Genomic DNA, 24,074 nt, shown 5'->3' with positions numbered 1-24,074 from the left:
CTGCTGGATTTCCAGCCACCGCCCACCCTTGCAGCCTGTGTCCCAGTACCTGTTCCGCTCATTGAGTCTCTCTTTCTCTCTCTCTGTTCGTCCTCCCTCTCTTATTTCCTTCCTTCCTTCTGGGAGAGTCACAACACGAGCCAGTTGCCTCCGCCCCCCACCCACCTTGTGCCCCAGTCCATGTTGTGACCTCAAAACACAATCCACCAAAGGGAAACTTGCCAGCACTTCACAGCTTCCTCTGCAGCTAGAAGGAACCCAGGAGTCCTGGCTCCTGCCCCCTGCTCTAACCCACTAGACCCCACTCCCCTCCCACAGGAGTCTGGGCTCCCATCCCTCCCCCGCCCCAGCTCCCATTCCACAGTCTCTCGTATTTAAGTTGAACTTTGAGCATATTGGGACAATCATAACTTTTATAAACCAGTTGTCAAAATAAGCAGTTTGATAAATGTTTGAACCACAACAAATCAGCCCTATAGGACCCAATTCTGAAAGGAATTTGTACTGGGAGGCTCAGTACGGGTGCTCTCCCCTAGTAGTCAGTGCTGACCTCATCACCGGGCAAGGGGTCCCCATATAAACAGCCTCTACACCCCTCCCCAGAAGTGATCGCATCTCAGTGCTGGGCGAGGGGTCCCCATATAAACAGCCGCTGCACCTCACCCCAGAGAAGACCACATCTGAGCACCAGGTGAGGAGTCCCCTTATAACCAGCCCCCATGCCCCACTCCAGAGGTGGCTGCATTCTTGGCCATCTTTGAGCATACACAGTAGCAGAGGTGCATTGTGGGAGGGGAGAGGAATTTGTTCACCCCTCCCATAAGGTCAGTCCAGGTTCCCTCTGTGTCATGCCCACACCCATGTCACTGATGGTAGATAGATGGGGGTCTCTGCTCTGTGAGAGGGGTCTGCTCAATATTCCATGATTCTACAGGTTCCCTCCTTTCCTTCCCCTTCCCTGCCATCCTGGATAATGCCAATCACCTTGAGCAGGGCCGCCATCTTGGATACGCCAATCACTTTGGGCTGGGCAGCCACCATGGATACGTCAACCAGCTTGGGCTGGACAGTTGTCATGGATACACCATCCAGTTTGGGCTGGGCAGCCATGTTGAATCTTTCAACCAGTTGTGACGAAGTGGGCCTGTTCTTAATGTTTCCTCTGAATATTGTGGGGGTGCCTCAGTTTCCCCTTGTGACGAAGTGGGACTCTTCTTAATGTTTCCTCTGAATAGTGTGGGGGTGCCTCAGTTTCCCCTAGGCAGTTCTTAAGTATCTAGGGGGTGGGGTAAGGGTGTATGATCATTGCAGAGCCCTAGAGGGCCGGTGTGTGAAGGAGTCTGGACACAGACAATGGCCGACACCCTGTTTCCTGGCAACTGATGGCCTGGGCCCTTCCCCCCTGCCAGGTGAGAGCTAAAGGGTTGGAGAACAAAGGAATCAGGTGACCACCTGGCCCGGGAAAGGAACAAAGCCCAGAGGAGGAGGGGCTGGAGGGAGTTTCAGTTTGGGGCTGGCTGGGACATGGAGTGAAGTGCAGATGTGGTTGTCTGGCTCACTGCCCCCAAAATGGACCCAGCTGAGGGGTCCCGTTCTCTGCACCTGCAAGCTCTGTTTTAGACCATGTTCCTGTCGTCTAATAAACCTTCTGTTTTACTGGCTGGCTGAGAGTCACGTCTGAATGCGAAGTTGGGGTGCCGGACCCTCTGGCTTCCCCAGGAGCCCCGCCTGAGCGGACTCGCTGGGGGAAGCGCACGGAGGGGCAGAGGATGCTGAATGCTCCGAGGTCAGACCCAGGAAGGTGGAAGCTGTGTGAGCTGTGTGTCCTGAAGACAGGCTGCTCACAGAAAGGCGACTGCCCCAGAGTCCTGCCTGGCTTCATGGGGAGCAGTTCCAGAGCATCGCCCAGGGACTCCGTGACAACTGGTGGGAGCGGTGGGATGTACTGCACCCCGTGGATGGCGCTTCCTGCAGTAAGTGACTGGGGAGCAGTAACACGAAGGGGGATTGCCGAGGACCAGGCCTGCTGAAGGCTCAGAGAGGAGCGGTTTCGGGGGGCGGTTAACCCCTGGGAGTGTGTGACCAGCGAGAAGGACTGTGCAGTAATGGGGTCCCCCTGGGGACTGCAGTGAGCAGTCTCAGGGGCGGAGGAGCCTGCAGCTTGGCGCGGGGAGAGAGAAGGACTTTTGCAGTAACAGGGTTCCCCTGGGGATTGCAGCGACCAGTCCAAGGGGCGGAGGAGTCTGCAGCTCGACCCTGGCAAAGAGGTGGTGACCTCGAGAAGGGCTGGCACACTAGGGGTTCTCCCTGGAAACCGTGGGGAGCTGAGAACACACGGGCCTGTGAGTCCACAACAACTTGGGAGGAGCGGAGTGATGGCCTGTCACCGTCTCCTTAAGAAGGACATTGTAACCCTGTGCAGAAAGAGAGGGTTGAGCATTGGAAAGTTCACCAGTGCACAGCTAATTATGCAGCTGGAGGAGGATGACCGCTCTAAGGGACAGATTCCTGACCCCAAATGGGGCTATGGCAGGATCTGGGAGCAGCTGGAGTGGGAGCCAGGCATCCCCAAGACTCCTGTCCCCGACCAGACGAGGGTCTTCACGATCGGGTTCCCCATCGGGGGATCGGAGACGGACGGGATTGGAGCTGAGTCCGAGAGAGCAAGAGGACTGTGAGAGACAGCGAGAGCCCGAGAAAGAGCTGCAGAAGCAGCAGCAGCATGAACTGGCGGTGGTGGGGCGGAGAGGCCTAGGGGACCCCCCAGGGGTGAGTAGGGATAGACCCCGGGGTGCCAGTTCCGCAGGGAGCCTCGAGATTAAATTGCTGCCCCTGGTTAAGGAGCAGGAGGATGTGGATGCCACCTCACTGCCTTTGAGCAGGCAGGAGATTTGAACCAGGGGGACCCTGCGGAAAAGCCCCGGTGTCTAGCTCCCTTGCTGGGTCCCAAGGCCACAGACTCCATCAGCCCGATGGGTGGGGAGGTGGACAGGCTCCCACTCCTGACCCCAACCTATATGTCTGTGTGGAGTTTCCTGGGGCCAGGCCCCTCGGACCCCCAGTGGGAGTGGAAGGGGATGGTCAATGGGGAGACATTCCTGGGGTGGCGAGATCCTGGGACAGAGAGAACTGGTGTCAGGCCCTGCGGGGTGCAGCTTCAGATGCTGAGGGGCTGGGTGAGCTGGGTGAGGGTCCCAGGGACGAAGCCCCTCGCCCTGCCTATGGCCCAGATCCCTGTGCAGACCCAGGAGGGGTGGGGCTGGCTTGTCGTTGGGGTGCCCCAGGACACCAGCTGCGAGACCCTGTTGTGGGGTGACTGTGTCTCTTTGGGACACGATCCAGGCCCTGTTCCTGTAACTGCCAAGGGTTTGAATTTGAATCCAGGGAAGCAATCGACGGAGAGGGAAATGGTCAGTGAAAATGCAGATGACCTGGCTGGCAGGGGGGAGGAGCGGCTAGGCTCAGGCTACCTGCCTGCCTGTGACCAGACCCCTGGGGCTGGGTGGGACAGAGAGATGCTCCCTGCCCCCTTGCACACCAGAGTGGGGACTCTCGCTGGCTCTGATGCATTGAGGAAAGCAGTGGCCTGCTCCCACTGGGACAGCAAGGGCAGTGCTGAGCACAGTGGGAGCTGAGACCCCAGCTGAGTGGGGGGAGACACAGGCAGGGCAGGGGATCTGTGGGGAGTGGCAAGGTGCTTGGTAAGGAAAGTCTGGATGAGCCTAGGCAGCCTTGTGATCTGATGGCTGTGTCCAATCAGCAGGGTGGGAAGGCAAGGAGAGTGGAAGATGAGAGTCCCTGGACCTTACCTGTTAGCTGGGTGGAGAATTGGGACAGTGAAGGAAATGGGTCTCTGTCTGTCAGGGGTATTGACTTGCCTATGGAGGGAGCTACCCTGATCTCCAAGCAGTTGTCTGTGACCAGCCTTGTGTGCTGGGACAAAGGGAATGAGATCCCAACCTGTGTGTCTGGTAAAGGAGAAAGTGTGTCCGGCTCTTCTTGGTCTGTGGAGCAGACAGAAGGGGCCTTTCAGCCTGTGATGGTTGAGGGTCGTGCAGTTGTCTCAGAGCTGGTTCTGGATTCAGCTAAAGCCCAGGAAGGGAAGGGTCCTAAGTTTGTGTCTGCTCGGGAGAATGGCCCTGTAACTAGGTCGCATCCAGTTAGGGTCTATGTAAAATCCCCGAGACCAGACAATTCTGGTGCTTGTATTTTGCCTGTTGCTAGTGTGTTGTTGGAAAGGGTGGAGCAACTCTGTCTAATCAGGGTGAGATCCTAGCCAGGGCACAAGGAGAGCATGAAAGTGTGTGATTGTGTTACCTACTGAGGGTGTGGAAACCTGTAGCAAGGAGGAAAAGATTCCTGAACTTGTGTGTGGCAAAGGGAAGGAGAATGCTTCTAACCTTTTATCTAGGAAGTCTGTAAGTTTGCCTCAAAGGGGATTGTGTAGGAATCCGCCTGATGGGCCAGAGGTGATTCTGGATGTAAGGGAGACCCAGAAAGAGTCTGTTGTTGCTCAGGAAAGTGTTCCCCTAGAGCAAGCCCTAGGTAAAGAGGGTAAGAGCAGAATTTCTGTGAGGGGTGAACTGTTGCATAGAAAAGCCCTAGGGAAAGGAATCCTCATGGAGTCTTTGCAAGCAGTTTACTGCAACTGAAGGGTGTGAAAATGATTTAATCAAGAAAGTTTCAGTTCCTAACAGCCAGAAATTTTCTGTTGTGAATGGATCCACTGACTGTCCTGTTGAAAGATCCAGTGTGGATAGCTTTGAGAAGGTCTCAGATGGAGTGAAAGCTGTTAAGAAAGGTATACCGTCCTATAACCAAGTGGCTGTGTTTGGCCAGCTTGTTGGGGAGACAAGGTTGTGGAGAAAGGGATGTCTCCATTCTAGTTCTGTAAGTGAACAGTATGTGGCCCAGGTCAAGATGGGGGCCCTTAACCAAGAGAGCCCGAATTGCAGCCCTCCAGACTGGAGCTCTGGGAGAAAACCCAATCCCAGTTTGACCCCCTGGGGTTTTGGGGTGGCCAAAGGGCATGGGCTGCAGAAACCTTCCCACATGCAGCCTGCTAGTGCTATCGACCACCCCCGACCTAAGGGAGGGCGTGAAACTGGAAGGGCCTGGTGTAACTCCTACCAAGGAATGGGAGAGATGCTGGGGCATCCATGGGAACATTGGTGGCTTCGAACTTCCCCAGGTCACCGGGTAAAGTGACCCCGCTCAGTTCGATCTCGAAGGGGGGAGAGATGTGACGAAGTGGGCCTGTTCTTAATGTTTCCTCTGAATATTGTGGGGGTGCCTCAGTTTCCCCTTGTGACGAAGTGGGACTCTTCTTAATGTTTCCTCTGAATAGTGTGGGGGTGCCTCAGTTTCCCCTAGGCAGTTCTTAAGTATCTAGGGGGTGGGGTAAGGGTGTATGATCATTGCAGAGCCCTAGAGGGCCGGTGTGTGCAGGAGTCTGGACACAGGGAATGGCCGACACCCTGTTTCCTGGCAACTGATGGCCTGGACCTTCCCCCCTGCAAGGTGAGAGCTAAAGGGTTGGAGAACAAAGGAATCAGGTGACCACCTGGCCCGGGAAAGGAACAAAGCCCAGAGGAGGAGGGGCTGGAGGGGGAGTCAGTTTGGGGCTGGCTGGGACATGGAGTGAAGTGCAGACGGGGATGTCTGGCTCACTGCCCCCCAAAATGGACCCAGCTGAGAGGTCCCGTTCTCTGCACCTACAAGCTCTGTGTTAGACCATGTTCCTGTCGTCTAATAAACCTTCTGTTTTCCCGGCTGGCTGAGAGTCACGTCTGAATGCGAAGTTGGGGTGCAGGACCCTCTGGCTTCCCCAGGAGCCCCACCTGAGCGGACTCGCTGTGGGAAGCGCACGGAGGGGCAGAGGAGGCTGAATGCTCCGAGGTCAGACCCAGGAAGGTGGAAGCCGGGTGAGCTGTGAGTCCTGAAGACAGGCTGCTCACAGAAAGGCGACTGCCCCAGAGTCCTGACTGGCTTCATGGGGAGCAGCTCCAGAGCATCGCCCAGGGACTCCGTGACACCAGTCCCTCTTCCCCCCACTCCCTACTCCCCTTCTTCCCACACTCATTCCCTCACCCCTATCTCCCCTGGCACTGGGCCGCCCTCCCCAGCCTCATGATCCCATAGGCAAGACAGGAGGCTATATTGACACAGGCTGTGAAGGCCAGAGTCACCAGCGCCATCTTCTTGTCTGCCTGCCCCGACAGGGCACACTCCAGGGCCGGGGGGCAGGGGGGAGCCCCAGGGCGGCACTGGAAGTAGGCCCCTGACACCAAGGGTAACTGTAGGGCCAGCATAGCCCACAAGAAGCCCAGCTCAGTAGCCAGGAGCAGCACCACGCATAAACCAAATGCTGGGGAGCGCCAGGCTGAGCTGGCAGCCATCTTAGCTCCTGGAGTGGCCATCTTGGACTGGCCAGCCCGTTGGGACTCAGAGTCCATATTAATTATGTCAACCCAGTTGGCTCCAGTGGCCATATTGGGCTCTCCAGCCAGCTTGGTTTTGGCAGCCATGTTGGGTTTGGCGGCCATATTGGTTGCATCAGTTGGTCCTGCTGACTCCTTGTCCCCTCTGGCCGCAGCCCGTCGGCTGAACTGGGCATGAATCAGCAGCATGAGGCCCATGGGGAGCAGGGTGGCGAGGAAGGCGAAGCCCCAGAATGAGGAGATGGGGGCTCGGAAGTGCTGGTTGTAGCACAGGGCGGCACAGAACGGTTGGGAGTCCCCATTGACCGAGGTCCAGTTACAGGCCAGGTCTGGTTTCACCGAAGCCCACGGTCCATCAGCCACAAAGAGAGCAACGAGGCGGAGGCCCAGGAGGAAATACCAGGGGGCCAGGCTGTGGCATTGGGCATCACTGCCCAGGATGGCCAGTGCCGGGTGGAGACGGGCCAGGGCAGCAACAACGGCAGCCATCTGCGGGGTTGTGGGGAGGGAGGATTAGAGCTATAGCTGGGAGCAGGGGCCCTAAAGTTCACTCATTGCTCCCTCCTTGCTTCCTTTCCTTCCTTCTCACTCCCTTGTCTGTCTTGTTCCCTTTCTCTCATTCCCTCTTTCCTGGCTTTCTTTCCCACGTTCATTTCTTTCTTCCCTGCTTTCCCATTCCTCAGCTCAGCTCCTCTGTTGTCTCTACACCTCACACCCCGCCTCACGCTCCCCAATTCCCATCCTCCCACCCTGCCCCTGCCCGCCCCACATCAGGTCTAGTGATCCATCCCCTCTGCTGCCCGCAAGGGACCAACCCCTACTTAGCCCCTCATGGCTTGGGCTGGGGAGGGCGCTGAGGTAGCTGGGCCCTCTGCCCTGACCCCCCAGAGCCTACCTACTCCGGCGTCTTTTTCTCTCTTTCTTTCTCTGTGTCTCAACCCCGCTATCCTCTCTTCTGATCGATGAGAGTTCCTCCCTCCGGCCAGCTGCCTCCACCCCACCACCCCTTCCCTTTTTTGGTCACCTGAGGGGCTGTGATTTCTCTGAACCCCCAACGCCCAGAGCAGGACAGCAAAAAGGAAACATGAAGTGAAACCCCATGCAGGGAACCAGCTCCCAAAATATCAACTCAAAATATCAACTCATCAACTCCCGTGCAGCTGCACCCAGCCCCCTGCACAGATATGAGAACCCCGGAGTCCTGGCTCCCAGCCCCTGCTGCTCTAACCCCTGGACCCTGCTTCCCTCCCAGAGCTCGGATAGGACCCACAATTCCTGGCTCCAAGGCCCCCCAGCTCTAACCATTCGTCCCCACACTCGTCCCAGAGCCGGGGATAGAACCCAGGAGTCCCAGTCCCCCCTGCTCTAACCCACCAGCCCCCACTCCCCTCCCAGAGCTGGGCAGAGAACCCAGGAGTCCTGGCTCCCAGCCCCCTGCTCTAACCCACCAGCCCCCACTCCCCTCCCAGAGCTGGGCAGAGAACCCAGGAGTCCTGGCTCCCAGTCCCCCCTGCTCTAACCCACCAGCCCCCACTCCCCTCCCAGAGCTGGGCAGAGAACCCAGGAGTCCTGGCTCCCAGCCCCCTGCTCTAACCCACCAGCCCCCACTCCCCTCCCAGAGCTGGGCAGAGAACCCAGGAGTCCTGGCTCCCAGCCCCCTGCTCTAACCCACCAGCCCCCACTCCCCTCCCAGAGCTGGGCAGAGAACCCAGGAGTCCTGGCTCCCAGCCCCCTGCTCTAACCCACCAGCCCCCACTCCCCTCCCAGAGCTGGGCAGAGAACCCAGGAGTCCTGGCTCCCAGCCCCCTGCTCTAACCCACCAGCCCCCACTCCCCTCCCAGAGCTGGGCAGAGAACCCAGGAGTCCTGGCTCCCAGCCCCCTGCTCTAACCCACCAGCCCCCACTCCCCTCCCAGAGCTGGGCAGAGAACCCAGGAGTCCTGGCTCCCAGCCCCCTGCTCTAACCCACCAGCCCCCACTCCCCTCCCAGAGCTGGGCAGAGAACCCAGGAGTCCTGGCTCCCAGCCCCCTGCTCTAACCCACCAGCCCCCACTCCCCTCCCAGAGCTGGGCAGAGAACCCAGGAGTCCTGGCTCCCAGCCCCCTGCTCTAACCCACCAGCCCCCACTCCCCTCCCAGAGCTGGGCAGAGAACCCAGGAGTCCTGGCTCCCAGCCCCCTGCTCTAACCCACCAGCCCCCACTCCCCTCCCAGAGCTGGGCAGAGAACCCAGGAGTCCTGGCTCCCAGCCCCCTGCTCTAACCCACCAGCCCCCACTCCCCTCCCAGAGCTGGGCAGAGAACCCAGGAGTCCTGGCTCCCAGCCCCCTGCTCTAACCCACCAGCCCCCACTCCCCTCCCAGAGCTGGGCAGAGAACCCAGGAGTCCTGGCTCCCAGCCCCCTGCTCTAACCCACCAGCCCCCACTCCCCTCCCAGAGCTGGGCAGAGAACCCAGGAGTCCTGGCTCCCAGCCCCCTGCTCTAACCCACCAGCCCCCACTCCCCTCCCAGAGCTGGGCAGAGAACCCAGGAGTCCTGGCTCCCAGCCCCCTGCTCTAACCCACCAGCCCCCACTCCCCTCCCAGAGCTGGGCAGAGAACCCAGGAGTCCTGGCTCCCAGCCCCCTGCTCTAACCCACCAGCCCCCACTCCCCTCCCAGAGCTGGGCAGAGAACCCAGGAGTCCTGGCTCCCAGCCCCCTGCTCTAACCCACCAGCCCCCACTCCCCTCCCAGAGCTGGGCAGAGAACCCAGGAGTCCTGGCTCCCAGCCCCCTGCTCTAACCCACCAGCCCCCACTCCCCTCCCAGAGCTGGGCAGAGAACCCAGGAGTCCTGGCTCCCAGCCCCCTGCTCTAACCCACCAGCCCCCACTCCCCTCCCAGAGCTGGGCAGAGAACCCAGGAGTCCTGGCTCCCAGCCCCCTGCTCTAACCCACCAGCCCCCACTCCCCTCCCAGAGCTGGGCAGAGAACCCAGGAGTCCTGGCTCCCAGCCCCCTGCTCTAACCCACCAGCCCCCACTCCCCTCCCAGAGCTGGGCAGAGAACCCAGGAGTCCTGGCTCCCAGCCCCCTGCTCTAACCCACCAGCCCCCACTCCCCTCCCAGAGCTGGGCAGAGAACCCAGGAGTCCTGGCTCCCAGCCCCCTGCTCTAACCCACCAGCCCCCACTCCCCTCCCAGAGCTGGGCAGAGAACCCAGGAGTCCTGGCTCCCAGCCCCCTGCTCTAACCCACCAGCCCCCACTCCCCTCCCAGAGCTGGGCAGAGAACCCAGGAGTACAGGATGTGTAGCAGGATGGTTAGTGTGCCCATAAAATCGATATCTAGGTGGGGCTGGGCTCAGGCCGGGCACCTCCCTCCACACACGGTGTGTGTGTGTGTGTTTAGATCTAGAGAGAGAGGAGATCAGCCGACAGAATCCAACCCCAGCCCCATCAGCTCTGAGCTTAGCTCCAGCCAGGTACGGGGGGGCGGGTGGATCACGGGGCCTGTCCCATCTGGGCAGCATGGGATTCAATCTGGCCCCAGACCGGGGGACTGGCTGGCTCAAGGGAGGGGGAGACCAGGTTTTCTGACTCAGTTTTTCTGTTTCAGAGACAGAGGAAGTGGGGAAAAGGGGGAGGGTAGCCAAGATCGAGGGTGCAGAGAAAGCCAGGACTCCTGGGTTCTCTCCCCAGCTCTGGGAGGGGGGTGAGGTCTGGTGGGTTAGAAGGGACTGGGAGGCAGGACACCGGGGTTCTAACCCAGCCTGGGGAGGGGAGTGGGGTCTAGTGGGTAGAGTGGGGGTGGGGGGGTTGGGAGGCAGGACTCCTGGGTTCTCTCCTAGCTTGGGGAGGGATAAAGCAGCATCATATTCTGGGAACCACATGCCAGTTCCTCTTTCCAGCTAGAGGTTTCAGAGACCAAAATATCAGCTCCCACGCTCCTCCCCCCACTCCACCTTCCTGCCCAGCTTGGAAAGGAGCCTCCGTTCTCCCCACTGCTCAGACCCCCCAAAGACTCTGGGGCCATGGAACACGTCCCCTTCCTCCTCCTCCTCCTCCTCCTCCTCCGACACGGCCTGTGTGGTAAGAAATTCCTCCTCCACCTCCCCGGGGGCCTGGGCCCTCCTTAACTCTGACACTGCCCCTCACTCCCGACCCGCAGCCCCCTGCTAGCCCAGCCCTGCCCCCCCAGCTCTACCGGTGCCCCTCACTCCCGACCCGCAGCCCCCTGCTAGCCCGGCCCTGCCCCCGCAGCCCTGCAGGTGCCCCTCACTCCCGACCCACAGCCCCCTGCTAGCCCGGCCCTGCCCCCGCAGCCCTGCAGGTGCCCCTCACTCCCGACCTGCAGCCCCCTGCTAGCCCGGCCCTGCCCCCGCAGCCCTGCAGGTGCCCCTCACTCCCGACCTGCAGCCCCCTGCTAGCCCGGCCCTGCCCCCGCAGCCCTGCAGGTGCCCCCCACTCCCAACCCGCAGCCCCCTGCCAGCCCAGCCCTGCCCCCCCAGCCCTGCAGGTGCCCCCCACTCCCGACCCGCAGCCCCCTGCCAGCCCAGCCCTGCCCCCCCAGCCCTGCAGGTGCCCCCCACTCCCGACCCGCAGCCCCCTGCTTTTTCTCTCCCAGATGCAGTTTGTGGGGATGCGGAAGGTATCCAAGGGGGTGAGGTTGTGTACCCCAAGATCCGAACCAATGGCAGCATCCTGGAGTATCGCTGCCCCCCGAACAGCTACGCCTACCCTGTGAGCTGGAGGGTCTGTCAGTCTAGCGGGAAGTGGTCACCTCTGAGGAATGCCTTCGAGTCAGCCCAGAGACCCTCCTGCATCAGTGAGTAGAACCCAGGAGTCCTGGCTCCAAGCCTCCACTGCTCTAACCACTAGACTCCCACTCCCCTTTTAGAGCCGGGGAGAGAACCCAGGCATCCTGGCTCCCAGCCCCCACTCCCCTCCCAGAGCCGGGGAGAGAACCCAGGCATCCTGGCTCCCAGCCCCCACTCCCCTCCCAGAGCCGGGGAGAGAACCCAGGAGTCCTAGCTCCCAGCCCCCACTCCTCTCCCAGAGCCGGGGAGAGAACCCAGGAGTCCTGGCTCCCAGCCCCCACTCCCCTCCCAGAGCCGGGGAGAGAACCCAGGCGTCTGGCTCCCAGCCCCCACTCCCCTCCCAGAGCCGGGGAGAGAACCCAGGAGTCCTAGCTCCCAGCCCCGCCTACTCTGACGCACTCGACCCCCCTCCGCTCTGAGAACCCAGGAGTCCTGCGCCTCCCCTCTCTCCGCTGCAGCCTACACCTGCACTGGCTACATCACCTTCGAGAACGGGTGGCATCAGCCTCGGCAGAACAAGTACCGGGTCGGGGACACGATCACCTTCCACTGCCAGCCCGGGCACCGGCTCTTCGGCGCAGCCCACCGCACCTGCCTGGCCAACGGCGAGTGGAGCGGCCGCACGGCCGCGTGCGACCCCGAGAGTGAGTGGGACTGGGCGGGGGCTGGGAGCCAGGACGCCTGGGTTCTCCGGGCTCTGGGCGGGGAGTGGGGGCTGGTGGTTAAAGCAGTGGGAGCGGGAATCGCCCATTCCCATCTATCCCCACTCTGTGGGGACTCCCGACCATGCAGCCCCTACCCTGGGTGGTTAATGCAGCTGGGGTCTGTCTCCCTGCAGACTCCCTGTGCCCCTGGCCAGGCATCCCCCTTGGGGGGCATCGCCAGGGCCACGTCTTCGAGCCAGGCCGAGCCGTGAGATTCACCTGCCTCCAGGAGCTGGTGCTGCGGGGCTCTCCCCGCCGCGTCTGCCAGAACTCGGGCCAGTGGTCGGGGGAGGAGCCACGGTGTGAGGGTGAGTCGCACGCCGAGCCCCAGCTGTCCCCCTGACCCGGGGGTCCTTCTGTCCCTTGTGTGTCTGTCTTTCCATCCGCCCCATGTCTGCATCCATCCAACCCCCTTCCAGCCACCCAGCGCTGGGCCCACTCCCGTGGTTCCCAAGGGATGGTCTGTACTGTACCCCATTGGGGTGGCTGTCCAGGCCCCCGCATCCCATGGGGGTCTCCCTGCACCCCACCCCCATCCGTACCCCCCTGCTGACCAGCTCTGAACCCCCAGGCCGCTACGCCTACGACAACGTGAGCTCTGTGGCCAAGCACCTGGACATGTCGGAAGAAATCACGGCGCATGCACAAACAGGTCAGGGTCAGCGTGTTGCCCCCCATCCTGGGGGCACCGGCCCCTGCTCCCCACCCCCAACATGCTCAGCCAGGAGCCCCAAGGACTGGGGGGCCCAAGCCCAGCCCCAAAGATCCACTTGGGCATCCCACAGGCATTGACAGAGCCCTGTGAATCCGCGGGTCTCCGCTTTCCGTCCACAGACCAGTTCTGCGGAGAGCAGCGCAGGGCTCTGACGGTAAGAGCCAGGCGGGCAGCTGTGAGGAACCACAGCACAGACCCTCCACCTGCCCTAGGCAGGGGACCTGGGGGGCACGGACACTAGCTGGGGACTGCTCGGGGCCCTGCCCAGGGCAGGTGGAGGGCCCCAGCCTCCCCACAGCGGCCCGCCCGGGCTCCGGGGGGTGGGTGCCCCAGAGCCACAGCCTGGCCCCAGTAAGGAGCACCCTGCAAATCCGTGGCGCTCCACAGATTGGAAGCAGAGAGATTTTTGTATCTGTGCAGGGCTCTAGTCTTCTGGATCAGGACAGTGGATGAGGGAGAGGCAGTGAGGGAATAGAGGGATGGATGGGAGAATGGACGGATGGACAGACGGATGGATGGGATGGATGGCGGGGAGATGGATGGATGATGGCAGGGGAAATGGATGGATGGATGGATGGATGGATGGATGGATGGATGGATGGATGGATGGATATAAGGCAGGGGGGATGGATGAGATGGGTGGATCACATGGGGGATGGATGGATGGATGGATGGATGGATGGACAGGCAGACAGCAGGGGTAGCTCCCATGCAGATTAGCGGGTTGTCCCTGACTGTTGATCTCAAAACCCCTTTTTTCCCTCTAGCCGTCTCGTCCCAGCCAGGGTTGCCCAAGGCCATGGCAGGGGGTGGGGGGCTGGGGACCCTGAGGGCTGTGGGGGAGGCTCCTTTCCTGTCTTTGTCTAACTCACCCCCACCCCCAGGCACCAACATATACTTTGTCGTGCACGCATCGGGCAGCGTCGGGGCCGAGAATGTGAAAATGAGTGGGGAATTCATCATCGCCGTCATGGAGCAGGTAAGCGGAGGCCAGTGCTGCCGATGCCCCTCACTCCCGACTCACAGCCCCCTGCTACCCCAGCCCTGCCCCCCCCCAGCTCTGCCGGTGCCCCTCACTCCCGACCCGCAGCCCCCTGCTACCCCAGCCCTGCCCCCCCCAGCTCCGCCGGTGCCCCTCACTCCCGACTCACAGCCCCCTGCTACCCCAGCCCTGCCCCCCCCCAGCTCCACCGGTGCCCCTCACTCCCGACTCACAGCCCCCTGCTACCCCAGCCCTGCCCCCCCCAGCTCCACCGGTGCCCCTCACTCCCGACTCACAGCCCCCTGCTACCCCAGCCCTGCCCCCCCAGCTCTGCCGGTGCCCCTCACTCCCGACCCGCAGCCCCTGCTACCCCAGCCCTGCCCCCCCGCAGCTCTGCCGGTGCCCCTCACTCCCGACCCGCAGCCCCCTCCTCGCCCAGCCCTGCCCCACCCCAGCTCTGCCGGTGCCCCTCACTCCCGACCCGCAGCCCCCCCGCTAGCCCAGCCCTTCCTCCCTGACACCCTAACACTGGGGCTCTCGCAGGCCACCCGGGTCTCTGACAAAGTCTGGTTCACAGTGGTGGCATTCGCCAGCTCTGCCCAGCTGGTATCGGTTCTGACCCAGAGTCCCGCAGAAGTGGGGGCGGCCTGGGAGCAGTTCCAGAACACAAGTGAGTTGTGGGTCCTGGCACTGGGTTGTGTTCTATGTTGTGGGTTAACTTGTGTGGCTGTGTGATGCAGTTCCTGCTGTGTAGCTGTGTGGTGGTGATGGGGTTGTCATTGTGTTGTTGCATCATGTCATGTCATTGTGGTGATGAGGTTGTTGTATGTTGGTTAGTCATGCTGCGGTGATGGGGTTGATGTGTGTTGTGGTCTGTTGTGTTCTCAGTGTTGTGCTGGTGTGGTAAGCTGTGTTGTGTCATTGTGTTGTGGTGACGGGATCGTCCTTGTGCGTTGTTTTAGGTTGACAGGGTTGTCATTTTGTTATTGCATGTTGGGTTGTGTCATCTTCCTGTGGCGACAGGGATGTTGTATTGTGACGATGGTCTTGACCTTGTGTGTTGTGTTCTGTTTACAGGGTCATCACTGTGTGTTGTGTTGTCAGGGTAACGGGTTTGCCCTGGTGTTGTTGTGTTGCCGGGTGGTGAGGGCGCTCTCACTGTGCTGTTGTGCAGTGTTGTGGAGGGGAGTTGTCTCAATGTGCTGTGGTGATGGGGTTGCTGCCCGCTGGGTTGTGTGTCGTGGTGACGGGCTTGTGGTGTGTTGTGTTGCTGGAGGGTTACACTGGACTGCGGGGGTGACAGGGTTGTGTGGGTTGTGTTGTTGTGGTGACGGGCTTGTGGTGTGTTGTGTTGCTGGAGGGTTACACTGGACTGCGGGGGTGACAGGGTTGTGTGGGTTGTGTTGTTGTGGTGACGGGCTTGTGGTGTGTTGTGTTGCTGGAGGGTTACACTGGACTGCGGGGGTGACAGGGTTGTGTGGGTTGTGTTGATGTGGTGACGGGCTTGTGGTGTGTTGTGTTGCTGGAGGGTTACACTGGACTGCGGGGGTGACAGGGTTGTGTGGGTTGTGTTGTTGTGGTGACGGGCTTGTGGTGTGTCGTGCTGCTGGAGGGTTACACTGGACTGCGGGGGTGACAGGGTTGTGTGTGTTGTGTTGTTGTGGTGACGGGCTTGAGGTGTGTCGTGTTGCTGGAGGGTTACACTGGACTGCGGGGGTGACAGGGTTGTGTGGGTTGTGTTGTTGTGGTGACGGGCTTGTCGTCTCCCACCCGCAGGCAGCTTCACCCAGCGAGGCACCAACGTGGGGGCGGCGCTGGGACAGGTTCTGTCCCTGATCCAGACGGCGCCGCCCAGAACCAGCGCCAGGAAACACATCGTGGTTCTGATCACAAGCGGTGAGACACCCCCCCATGGGGCAGAAACCTCCCCAGGGCACACATTTGGGGTGAACACCGCCATAGACCTTCCTGCCTCTGGGGGTCCCCCCAGACATCCCCGCCCTAGGACCCCCAGGGACCCCCATGCCCCCTCAGCCCCCCACTCTCCCTGGCACCCCCAGCAACCCAAGGGCTAGTGCACAGGGATAGGATCCCAGCCCAGCCCCCCACTCCCACCCCATTGGGGGCATCTTGGCTCAGGTTCCTCTTCCTGCCCCACCAGGGAGACACAATGTGGGGCTGGACCCAGCCAGGGTGTCAGAGCGAATCCAGGCGGCCATCCCCAACCCGGACCAGAACCTGGGTAAGTGGACGTGGTAACAGGGAACGGGGTGTGGGGCCTGGCCCCTCTAGGGGGCGCCGGCTCCCATCCAGCCAGAGGGCAGGGCCTGGCTGGCTCAGGGGGGCAGGGAATGGGGCGTGGGGCCTTGTCCCTAGAGGGCACTCCCTAGTGACCCCCTCCACCCCACTCACCCCAGATATCTTCGCTCTGGGGGTCGGGGATGCCCACAAGGAGCAGATGGAGCGAATCGCCACGAAGGAGCCAGGAACCCAAAGATCCTTCTACCTGCAGAACTACGGAGACCTGGGGGCCCTCACCCAGCTGGTGCGGGGCTTGGGTGAGTGGGGGGCACTCCGGCTGTGGCAGGGGAGTGGGTAGACCAGGGAGGGGAGGGCTGGGAGCCAGGACACCTGGGTTCTCTCCCTGGCTCTGGGAGGGGAGTGGGGGCTGGTGGGTTAGAGCAGGGGGCTGGGAGCCAGGACTCCTGGGTTCTCTCCCAGCCCTGGGAGGGGAGTGGGGGCTGGTGGGTTAGAGCAGGGGGCTGGGAGCCAGGACTCCTGGGTTCTCTCCCTGGCTCTGGGAGGGGAGTGGGGGCTGGTGGGTTAGAGCAGGGGGCTGGGAGCCAGGACTCCTGGGTTCTCTCCCAGCCCTGGGAGGGGAGTGGGGGCTGGTGGGTTAGAGCAGGGGGCTGGGAGCCAGGACTCCTGGGTTCTCTCCCTGGCTCTGGGAGGGGAGTGGGGGCTGGTGGGTTAGAGCAGGGGGCTGGGAGCCAGGACTCCTGGGTTCTCTCCCTGGCTCTGGGAGGGGAGTGGGGGCTGGTGGGTTAGAGCAGGGGGCTGGGAGCCAGGACTCCTGGGTTCTCTCCCAGCCCTGGGAGGGGAGTGGGGGCTGGTGGGTTAGAGCAGGGGGCTGGGAGCCAGGACTCCTGGGTTCTCTCCCTGGCTCTGGGAGGGGAGTGGGGGCTGGTGGGTTAGAGCAGGGGGCTGGGAGCCAGGACTCCTGGGTTCTCTCCCTGGCTCTGGGAGGGGAGTGGGGGCTGGTGGGTTAGAGCAGGGGGCTGGGAGCCAGGACTCCTGGGTTCTCTCCCAGCCCTGGGAGGGGAGGGGGATCCCTCCAGCCCCCCTCAGCCCCTGCCTCTGTGTCTCCAGGCGAAGGACTCGGCTGTGGGGTGCGGGGCGTGGGGCGGAGCCGGCTCATCGGGCGGGTTTTCCGTGGGGAGCAGGCGGAGGAGAAGCAGTGGCCCTGGCAGGTGTCTCTGAAGTTCAAAGACAAGGTAGGAGGCCCCTCCTGGTCCTCTCCCCCCAGGCCGCCCGGTCTTCCCACCCCCTCCACTGAGCCTTCTTTCCCCCCCCCACCAGAATCAACACAATAGGGGAGGGGGCTCGATCGTAGCCCCCTCCTGGATCCTGACCGCGGCCCACAACGTCTGGGACGCCGAGGCCGGGCGAGCCATGGCCCCGGAGCAAGTGACTGTGCTTGTAGGTGAGACTGACGCTGGGGGCGCCCGGGGTCAAGGGCCTCGGCAGGGGGTGCTCTGCCCTGGGGAGCAGGCGGGGGGCTGGGTGAGGTGGCAGGGGGCTGGGCAGGGGTCGCCATGCTGTGGGGGGCTGACAGGCATGTCTGTGACCCCAGGGCTGACCACCCTCCAAAAGGATTCCCTGGGCCTCCCTGTGGGGCAAATCATCATCCACGAGGGGTACAAAGGGTTCTCGGATTTCAGCTTCGACATCGCGCTGCTCAGCCTCACCCGCCCTCTGGCCTTCACCCCCAAAATCCGGTGAGACGGCCGCCGGACTCCTGGGTTCTCCACCTGGTTCTGGGAGGGGAGTGGGGTCTGGTGGGTTAGAGCAGGGGGAGCTGGGAGCCAGGACTCCTGGGTTCTAGCCCAGCTCTGGGAGAGGAGTGGGGTCTAGTGGGTTAGAGCAAGGGGGGCTGGGAGCCAGGACTCCTGGGTTCTCCCCCCGGCTCCGGAAGGGGAGCAGTGACTGACTCTGTGGTGCCGTCCCAGGCCTGTCTGTCTCCCCTGCAGCGCGGAGATGAGCCACATCCTGGACCTGCCAGCGGCCAGCTGGGAGGAGACGTGCGTGTACCAAGGTCAGCAGGGGAGGCTGTGGGTGGCAGGAGGGAAGGAAGCCCGGGGTCAGCCTGGCCCCCTGACCTGTGGCTCCCCGCAGGCGGGATCCTGACGGGGCACGGCGGGGAGCAGGAGGAGAGAGAAATCCGGGGTGTCATCACCGGCTGGGGGAAGACGGCCAGCCGGCCCCAGGGGACCAGCATGCTGCAGCAGGCCGAGGTGGTGATCCAGGTACGGGCAGCACCCCCGGGGGGCCACACACAACATGGCCAGCAGGGGGCAGGCGCACAGAGCAGGGCCCGTCCCAGCCAGCAGGGGGCCGCGGGGGGGCAGAGCGGGGCCTGTCCCGGCCGGGAGGGGGCCAGGGGGGCAGAGCAGGGCCCGTCCCCGCCAGCAGGGGGCCGCGGGGGGGCAGAGCGGGGCCCGTCCCGGCCGGCTGGGGCCATGGGGGGGCAGAGCGGGGCCCGTCCCCGCCAGCAGGGGGCCACGGGGGGGCAGAGCGGGGCCTGTCCCGGCCGGCTGGGGCCACGGGGGGGCAGAGCGGGGCCCGTCCCCGCCAGCAGGGGGCCACGGGGGGGCAGAGCGGGGCCCGTCCCGGCCGGCAGGGGGCACGGGGGGCAGAGCGGGGCCCGTCCCCGCCGGCAGGGGGCGCGGGGGGCAGAGCGGGGCCCGTCCCCGCCGGCAGGGGGCGCGGGGGGCAGAGTGGGGCCCGTCCCAGCTGGCAGGGGGCGCGGGGGGCAGAGCGGGGCCCGTCCCGGCCGGCAGGGGGCCAGGGGGGCAGAGCGGGGCCCGTCCCGGCCGGCAGGGGGCCAGGGGGGCAGAGCGGGGCCCGTCCCGGCCGGCAGGGGGCAGAGCGGGGCCCGTCCCGGCCGGCAGGGGGCAGAGCGGGGCCCGTCCCGGCCGGCAGGGGGCAGAGCGGGGCCCGTCCCGGCCGGCAGGGGGCAGAGCGGGGCCCGTCCCGGCCGGCAGGGGGCAGAGCGGGGCCCGTCCCGGCCGGCAGGGGGCACGGGGGGCAGAGCGGGGCCCGTCCCGGCCGGCAGGGAGCGCGGGGGGCAGAGCGGGGCCCGTCCCGGCCGGCAGGGGGCACGGGGGGCAGAGTGGGGCCCGTCCCGGCCAGCAGGGGGCACGGGGGGCAGAGCGGGGCCCGTCCCCACCAGCAGGGGGCCACGGGGGGGCAGAGCGGGGCCCGTCCCCGCCAGCAGGGGGCCACGGGGGGGCAGAGCGGGGCCCGTCCCGGCCGGCAGGGGGCGCGGGGGGCAGAGCGGGGCCTGTCCCGGCCGGCAGGGGGCGCGGGGGGCAGAGCGGGGCCTGTCCCGGCCGGCAGGGGGCCAGGGGGGCAGAGTGGGGCCCGTCCCCGCCAGCAGGGGGCCGCGGGGGGGCAGAGCGGGGCCCGTCCCGGCCGGCAGGGGGCAGAGCGGGGCCCGTCCCTGCTGGCAGGGGGCCAGGGGGGCAGAGCGGGGCCCGTCCCGGCTGGCAGGGGGCGCGGGGGGCAGAGCGGGGCCCGTCCCCGCCAGCAGGGGGCCGTGGGGGGGCAGAGCGGGGCCCGTCCCGGCCGGCAGGGGGCGCGGGGGGCAGAGCGGGGCCCGTCCCGGCCGGCAGGGGGCAGAGCGGGGCCCGTCCCGGCTGGCAGGGGGCGCGGGGGGCAGAGCGGGGCCCGTACCGGCCGGCAGGGGGCCAGGGGGGCAGAGCGGGGCCCGTCCCCGCCAGCAGGGGGCCGCGGGGGGGCAGAGCGGGGCCCGTCCCGTCCGGCAGGGGGCAGAGTGGGGCCCGTCCCGGCCGGCAGGGGGCGCGGGGGGCAGAGCGGGGCCCGTCCCGGCCGGCAGGGGGCGCGGGGGGCAGAGCGGGGCCCGTCCCGGCCGGCAGGGGGCAGAGCGGGGCCCGTCCCGGCTGGCAGGGGGCGCGGGGGGCAGAGCGGGGCCCGTCCCGGCCGGCAGGGGGCCAGGGGGGCAGAGTGGGGCCCGTCCCGGCCGGCAGGGGGCGCGGGGGGCAGAGCGGGGCCCGTCCCGGCCGGCAGGGGGCAGAGCGGGGCCCGTCCCGGCCGGCAGGGGGCGCGGGGGGCAGAGCGGGGCCCGTCCCGGCCGGCAGGGGGCAGAGCGGGGCCCGTCCCGGCCAGCAGGGGGCGCGGGGGGGCAGAGCGGGGCCCGTCCCGGCCGGCAGGGGGCGCGGGGGGGCAGAGCGGGGCCCGTCCCGGCCGGCAGGGGGCGCGGGGGGGCAGAGCGGGGCCCGTCCCGGCCGGCAGGGGGCGCGGGGGGGCAGAGCGGGGCCCGTCCCGGCCGGCAGGGGGCGCGGGGGGGCAGAGCGGGGCCCGTCCCGGCCGGCAGGGGGCGCGGGGGGGCAGAGCGGGGCCCGTCCCGGCCGGCAGGGGGCGGCGGGGGGCAGAGCGGGGCCCGTCCCGGCCGGCAGGGGGCGCGGGGGGGCAGAGCGGGGCCCGTCCCGGCCGGCAGGGGGCGCGGGGGGGCAGAGCGGGGCCCGTCCCGGCCGGCAGGGGGCGCGGGGGGGCAGAGCGGGGCCCGTCCCGGCCGGCAGGGGGCGCGGGGGGGCAGAGCGGGGCCCGTCCCGGCCGGCAGGGGGCGCAGGGGGCAGAGCGGGGCCCGTCCCGGCCGGCAGGGGGCGCAGGGGGCAGAGCGGGGCCCGTCCCCGCCGGCAGGGGGCGCGGGGGGGCAGAGCGGGGCCCGTCCCGGCCGGCAGGGGGCGCGGGGGGGCAGAGCGGGGCCCGTCCCGGCCGGCAGGGGGCAGAGCGGGGCCCGTCCCCGCCAGCAGGGGGCACGGGGGGGCAGAGCGGGGCCCGTCCCGGCCGGCAGGGGGAGCGGGGGGGCAGAGCGGGGCCCGTCCCGGCCGGCAGGGGGCGCGGGGGGCAGAGCGGGGCCCGTCCCGGCCGGCAGGGGGCGGCGGGGGGCAGAGTGGGGCCCGTCCCGGCCGGCAGGGGGCACGGGGGGCAGAGTGGGGCCCGTTGCGGCCGGCAGGGGGCACCGGGGGGCAGAGCGGGGCCCGTCCCGGCCGGCAGGGGGCGCGGGGGGGCAGAGCAGGGCCCGTCCCGGCCGGCAGGGGGCACCGGGGGGCAGAGCGGGGCCCGTCCCGTCCGGCAGGGGGCAGAGCGGGGCCCGTCCCGGCCGGCAGGGGGCGCGGGGGGCAGAGCGGGGCCCGTCCCCGCCAGCAGGGGGCACACACGCACACCCTGGGGACGGTGGGGTCTATTAACCCCTCACTCCCCTGCACCCCTGTCTGGTTGCAGAGCCGCTCGCGCTGCCAGCAGGCGCTGAAAAATTTCACCTCCGACATGTTTTGTGCCCTAGGAGAGAAGGGTCAAGACGCCTGCCAGGGTGAGCACCCCCCCCCTTCCCTCCCCTCTGGCTTCCCCCCACAGCCTCCCCCCCACACCCTCTGCAGCCGGGCCCTCCGCTCCTCTCCTCCTCCCGTCGTCTGCTGGTCAGGCCCTGCGTTCACACTGCATCCTTGCATCCATTCCCCCCTCATCCCTCCGTCTGCTCCCTCCTTCCTTCCCTCGCCCTTCTCCCCTGCATTCCTTGTCTTTCTTCCATTCCTTGATTCATCCCCCCCCTTCTCTCTTTTCTTCCCTCCTTCCTTCTCTCTTTCACGCTTCGCTTCATCCCTCTGGTCTTCCATTCTCTGCCCTCCTCCCCGCTGGATTCAGCCTCTTCGTTCCTCCACTCGGGCCGGCTCCCTTCACTCTTTCCCTCCTTGGGTCCCTCCTTCCTTTGCTCCTTGGCGCATTCACCTCTCCCCTCCGTGGTTCTCTCCTTTCTTCCTCCGTTCTCCCATTCCTTTCTCGCTCCTCTTCTTTCGCTCCCCCTTTCCTGCGCTCCGGCTCCCCACCCCCCGGATTTAAACCCTCCTGTCCCATCCCCCTGCCCCCCAGGTGATTCCGGGGGACCCTTCGTGGTGAAGCGAAACCAGCACTGGATACAGGTGAGACGCTCCCAGACCGACGGACCCTCCCAGGGATGGTCCGACAGACACGGGGGAGGGCGGGGGGCCGGATCGAGCCCTTCGGCCCCCCGAATACCAACCTGTTCTCAGGAGTGTGGACACAAGACGACAAAATGTAATACACACACTCACCACCAGAGGGCGATTAAAGACCTTCCGAAAGGAGTCAGGTCGGGCTTGACAAAGCCCTGGCTGGGATGATTTAGTTGGGGTTGATCCTGCTTTGAGCAGGGGGTTGGACTAGATACCTCCTGGGGTCCCTTCAACCCTGAGATTCTATGATTCTATGAGTGGGGGGCACCGGCAGAGCTGGGGGGCAGGGCTGGGCTGGCAGGGGGCTGCGGGTCGGGAGTGAGGGGCACCGGCAGGGCACGGTGGGGGGCAGAGCGGGGGGGCAGGGGCTGCGGGTCGGGAGCGGGGGGCACCGGCAGGGCACGGTGGGGGGCAGAGCGGGGGGGCAGGGGGCTGCGGGTCGGGAGTGGGGGGCACCGGCAGGGCTGGGGGGCAGGGGCTGCGGGTCGGGAGCGAGGGGCACCGGCAGGGCAGGGGGGCAGGGCTGGGGGGCGGGAGCGGGGGGCACCGGCAGGGCTGGGCTGGCAGGGGGCTGCGGGTCGGGAGTGAGGGGCACCGGCAGAGCTGGGGGGCAGGGCTGGGCTGGCAGGGGGCTGCGGGTCGGGAGCGGGGGGCACCGGGAGGGCTGGGGGGCAGGGCTGGGGGTCGGGAGTGGGGGGCACCGGCAGGGCGGGGGGGCAGGGCTGGCAGGGGCTGCGGGTCGGGAGCGGGGGGCACCGGCAGGGCGGGGGCGGGGGGCACCGGCAGGGCGGGGGGGCAGGGCTGGGGGGCGGGAGCGAGGTGGCCCAGCTCTGTCTTTGCCCCGCAGGTTGGCATCGTGAGCCATGGCTCCACCCAGCAGTGCGACGGGAGCGCCCTCGGGGCTTACACCAGCGTCCCGCGGCTCATGGGCTGGATCAGGAGGAAGGTCCCGGAGCTGGGATTCGAGTGACTCCCCCGCAGGGCCGGGCACCCTTCCCCCGAGAAGGGCTGCCCCCCTTGGGACATGCTAGAACCCAGGCGTCCGAGCCTGGCACAGCTGGGCCCCCGGCGCCTCACGGTCTTTGTGCCTGGAACTAATAAAGCGTCTGGGATCTTTGAAACCATCTCACCTCCTGTCCTGAATTAAAGTGCTGTCTCCACTCCCCTCCCAGAGCGGGGGAGAGAACCCAGGAGTCCTGGCTCCCCGCCCCCCCACCCACTGGACCCCACTCCCCTCCCAGAGCGGGGAAGAGAACCCAGGAGTCCTGGCTCCCCAACCCCCCCCCCACCCCACTCCCCTCCCAGAGTGGGGAAGAGAACCCAGGAGTCCTGGCTCCCCGCCCCCCACCCCACCCCACCCACTGGACCCCACTCCCCTCCCAGAGCGGGGAAGAGAACCCAGGAGTCCTGGCTCCCCGCCCCCCCACCCACTGGACCCCACTCCCCTCCCAGAGCGGGGAAGAGAACCCAGGAGTCCTGGCTCCCCAACCCCCCCCCCACCCCACTCCCCTCCCCTCCCAGAGTGGGGAAGAGAACCCAGGAGTCCTGGCTCCCCGCCCCCCACCCCACCCCACCCACTGGACCCCACTCCCCTCCCAGAGCGGGGAAGAGAACCCAGGAGTCCTGGCTCCCCAACCCCCCCCACCCCACTCCCCTCCCAGAGCGGGGGAGAGAACCCAGGAGTCCTGGCTCCCCGCCCCCCACCCCACCCCACCCACTGGACCCCACTCCCCTCCCAGAGTGGGGAAGAGAACCCAGGAGTCCTGGCTCCCCGCCCCCCACCCCACCCCACCCACTGGACCCCACTCCCCTCCCAGAGCGGGGAAGAGAACCCAGGAGTCCTGGCTCCCCGCCCCCCCACCCCACCCCACCCACTGGACCCCACTCCCCTCCCAGAGTGGGGAAGAGAACCCAGGAGTCCTGGCTCCCCCCACCCCACCCCACCCACTGGACCCCACTCCCCTCCCAGAGCGGGGAAGAGAACCCAGGAGTCCTGGCTCCCCGCCCCCCACCCCACCCACTGGACCCCACTCCCCTCCCAGAGCGGGGAAGAGAACCCAGGAGTCCTGGCTCCCCGCCCCCCACCCCACCCCACCCACTGGACCCCACTCCCCTCCCAGAGCGGGGAAGAGAACCCAGGAGTCCTGGCTCCCCGCCCCCCCACCCCACC

The 24,074-nt window shown here is 66.0% G+C and overlaps 1 protein-coding gene across 1 annotated transcript; it reads left to right on the top strand.

Moving 5' to 3' along the window:
• The first annotated feature begins 2,842 nt into the window (after positions 1–2,842).
• Positions 2,843–23,025, top strand: LOC311521960 (complement factor B-like). The gene is made up of 19 exons (XM_084630715.1): positions 2,843–5,924; positions 10,319–10,499; positions 11,035–11,235; positions 11,686–11,871; positions 12,066–12,239; positions 12,503–12,583; positions 13,531–13,625; positions 14,172–14,298; positions 15,405–15,524; positions 15,790–15,870; positions 16,046–16,186; positions 16,998–17,122; positions 17,208–17,331; positions 17,482–17,626; positions 17,858–17,943; positions 18,024–18,154; positions 21,156–21,243; positions 21,801–21,850; positions 22,752–23,025. Exons 1-19 carry the CDS (start codon positions 5,889–5,891, stop codon positions 22,872–22,874), a joined length of 2,295 nt encoding a protein of 764 aa, XP_084486841.1. The 5' UTR covers positions 2,843–5,888; the 3' UTR covers positions 22,875–23,025.
• The last annotated feature ends 1,049 nt before the right edge of the window (positions 23,026–24,074 follow it).

Source organism: Lepidochelys olivacea, assembly GCF_965140295.1.
Source record: "Lepidochelys olivacea isolate rLepOli2 genome assembly, chromosome: 6".
Taxonomy (NCBI): Eukaryota; Metazoa; Chordata; order Testudines; family Cheloniidae; genus Lepidochelys; species Lepidochelys olivacea.
This window is presented reverse-complemented; position numbering and strand designations above follow the sequence as displayed.

Bases quoted from the DNA above. Each gene is read 5' to 3' on its own strand.
- LOC311521960 (XM_084630715.1), top strand. From the start codon at position 5,889: ATGCTCCGAGGTCAGACCCAGGAAGGTGGAAGCCGG. The intron at 15,871-16,045 runs GTAAGTGGACGT...CACTCACCCCAG, and splicing joins CAACCCGGACCAGAACCTGG to ATATCTTCGCTCTGGGGGTC. The intron at 21,851-22,751 runs GTGAGACGCTCC...TTTGCCCCGCAG, and splicing joins GAAACCAGCACTGGATACAG to GTTGGCATCGTGAGCCATGG.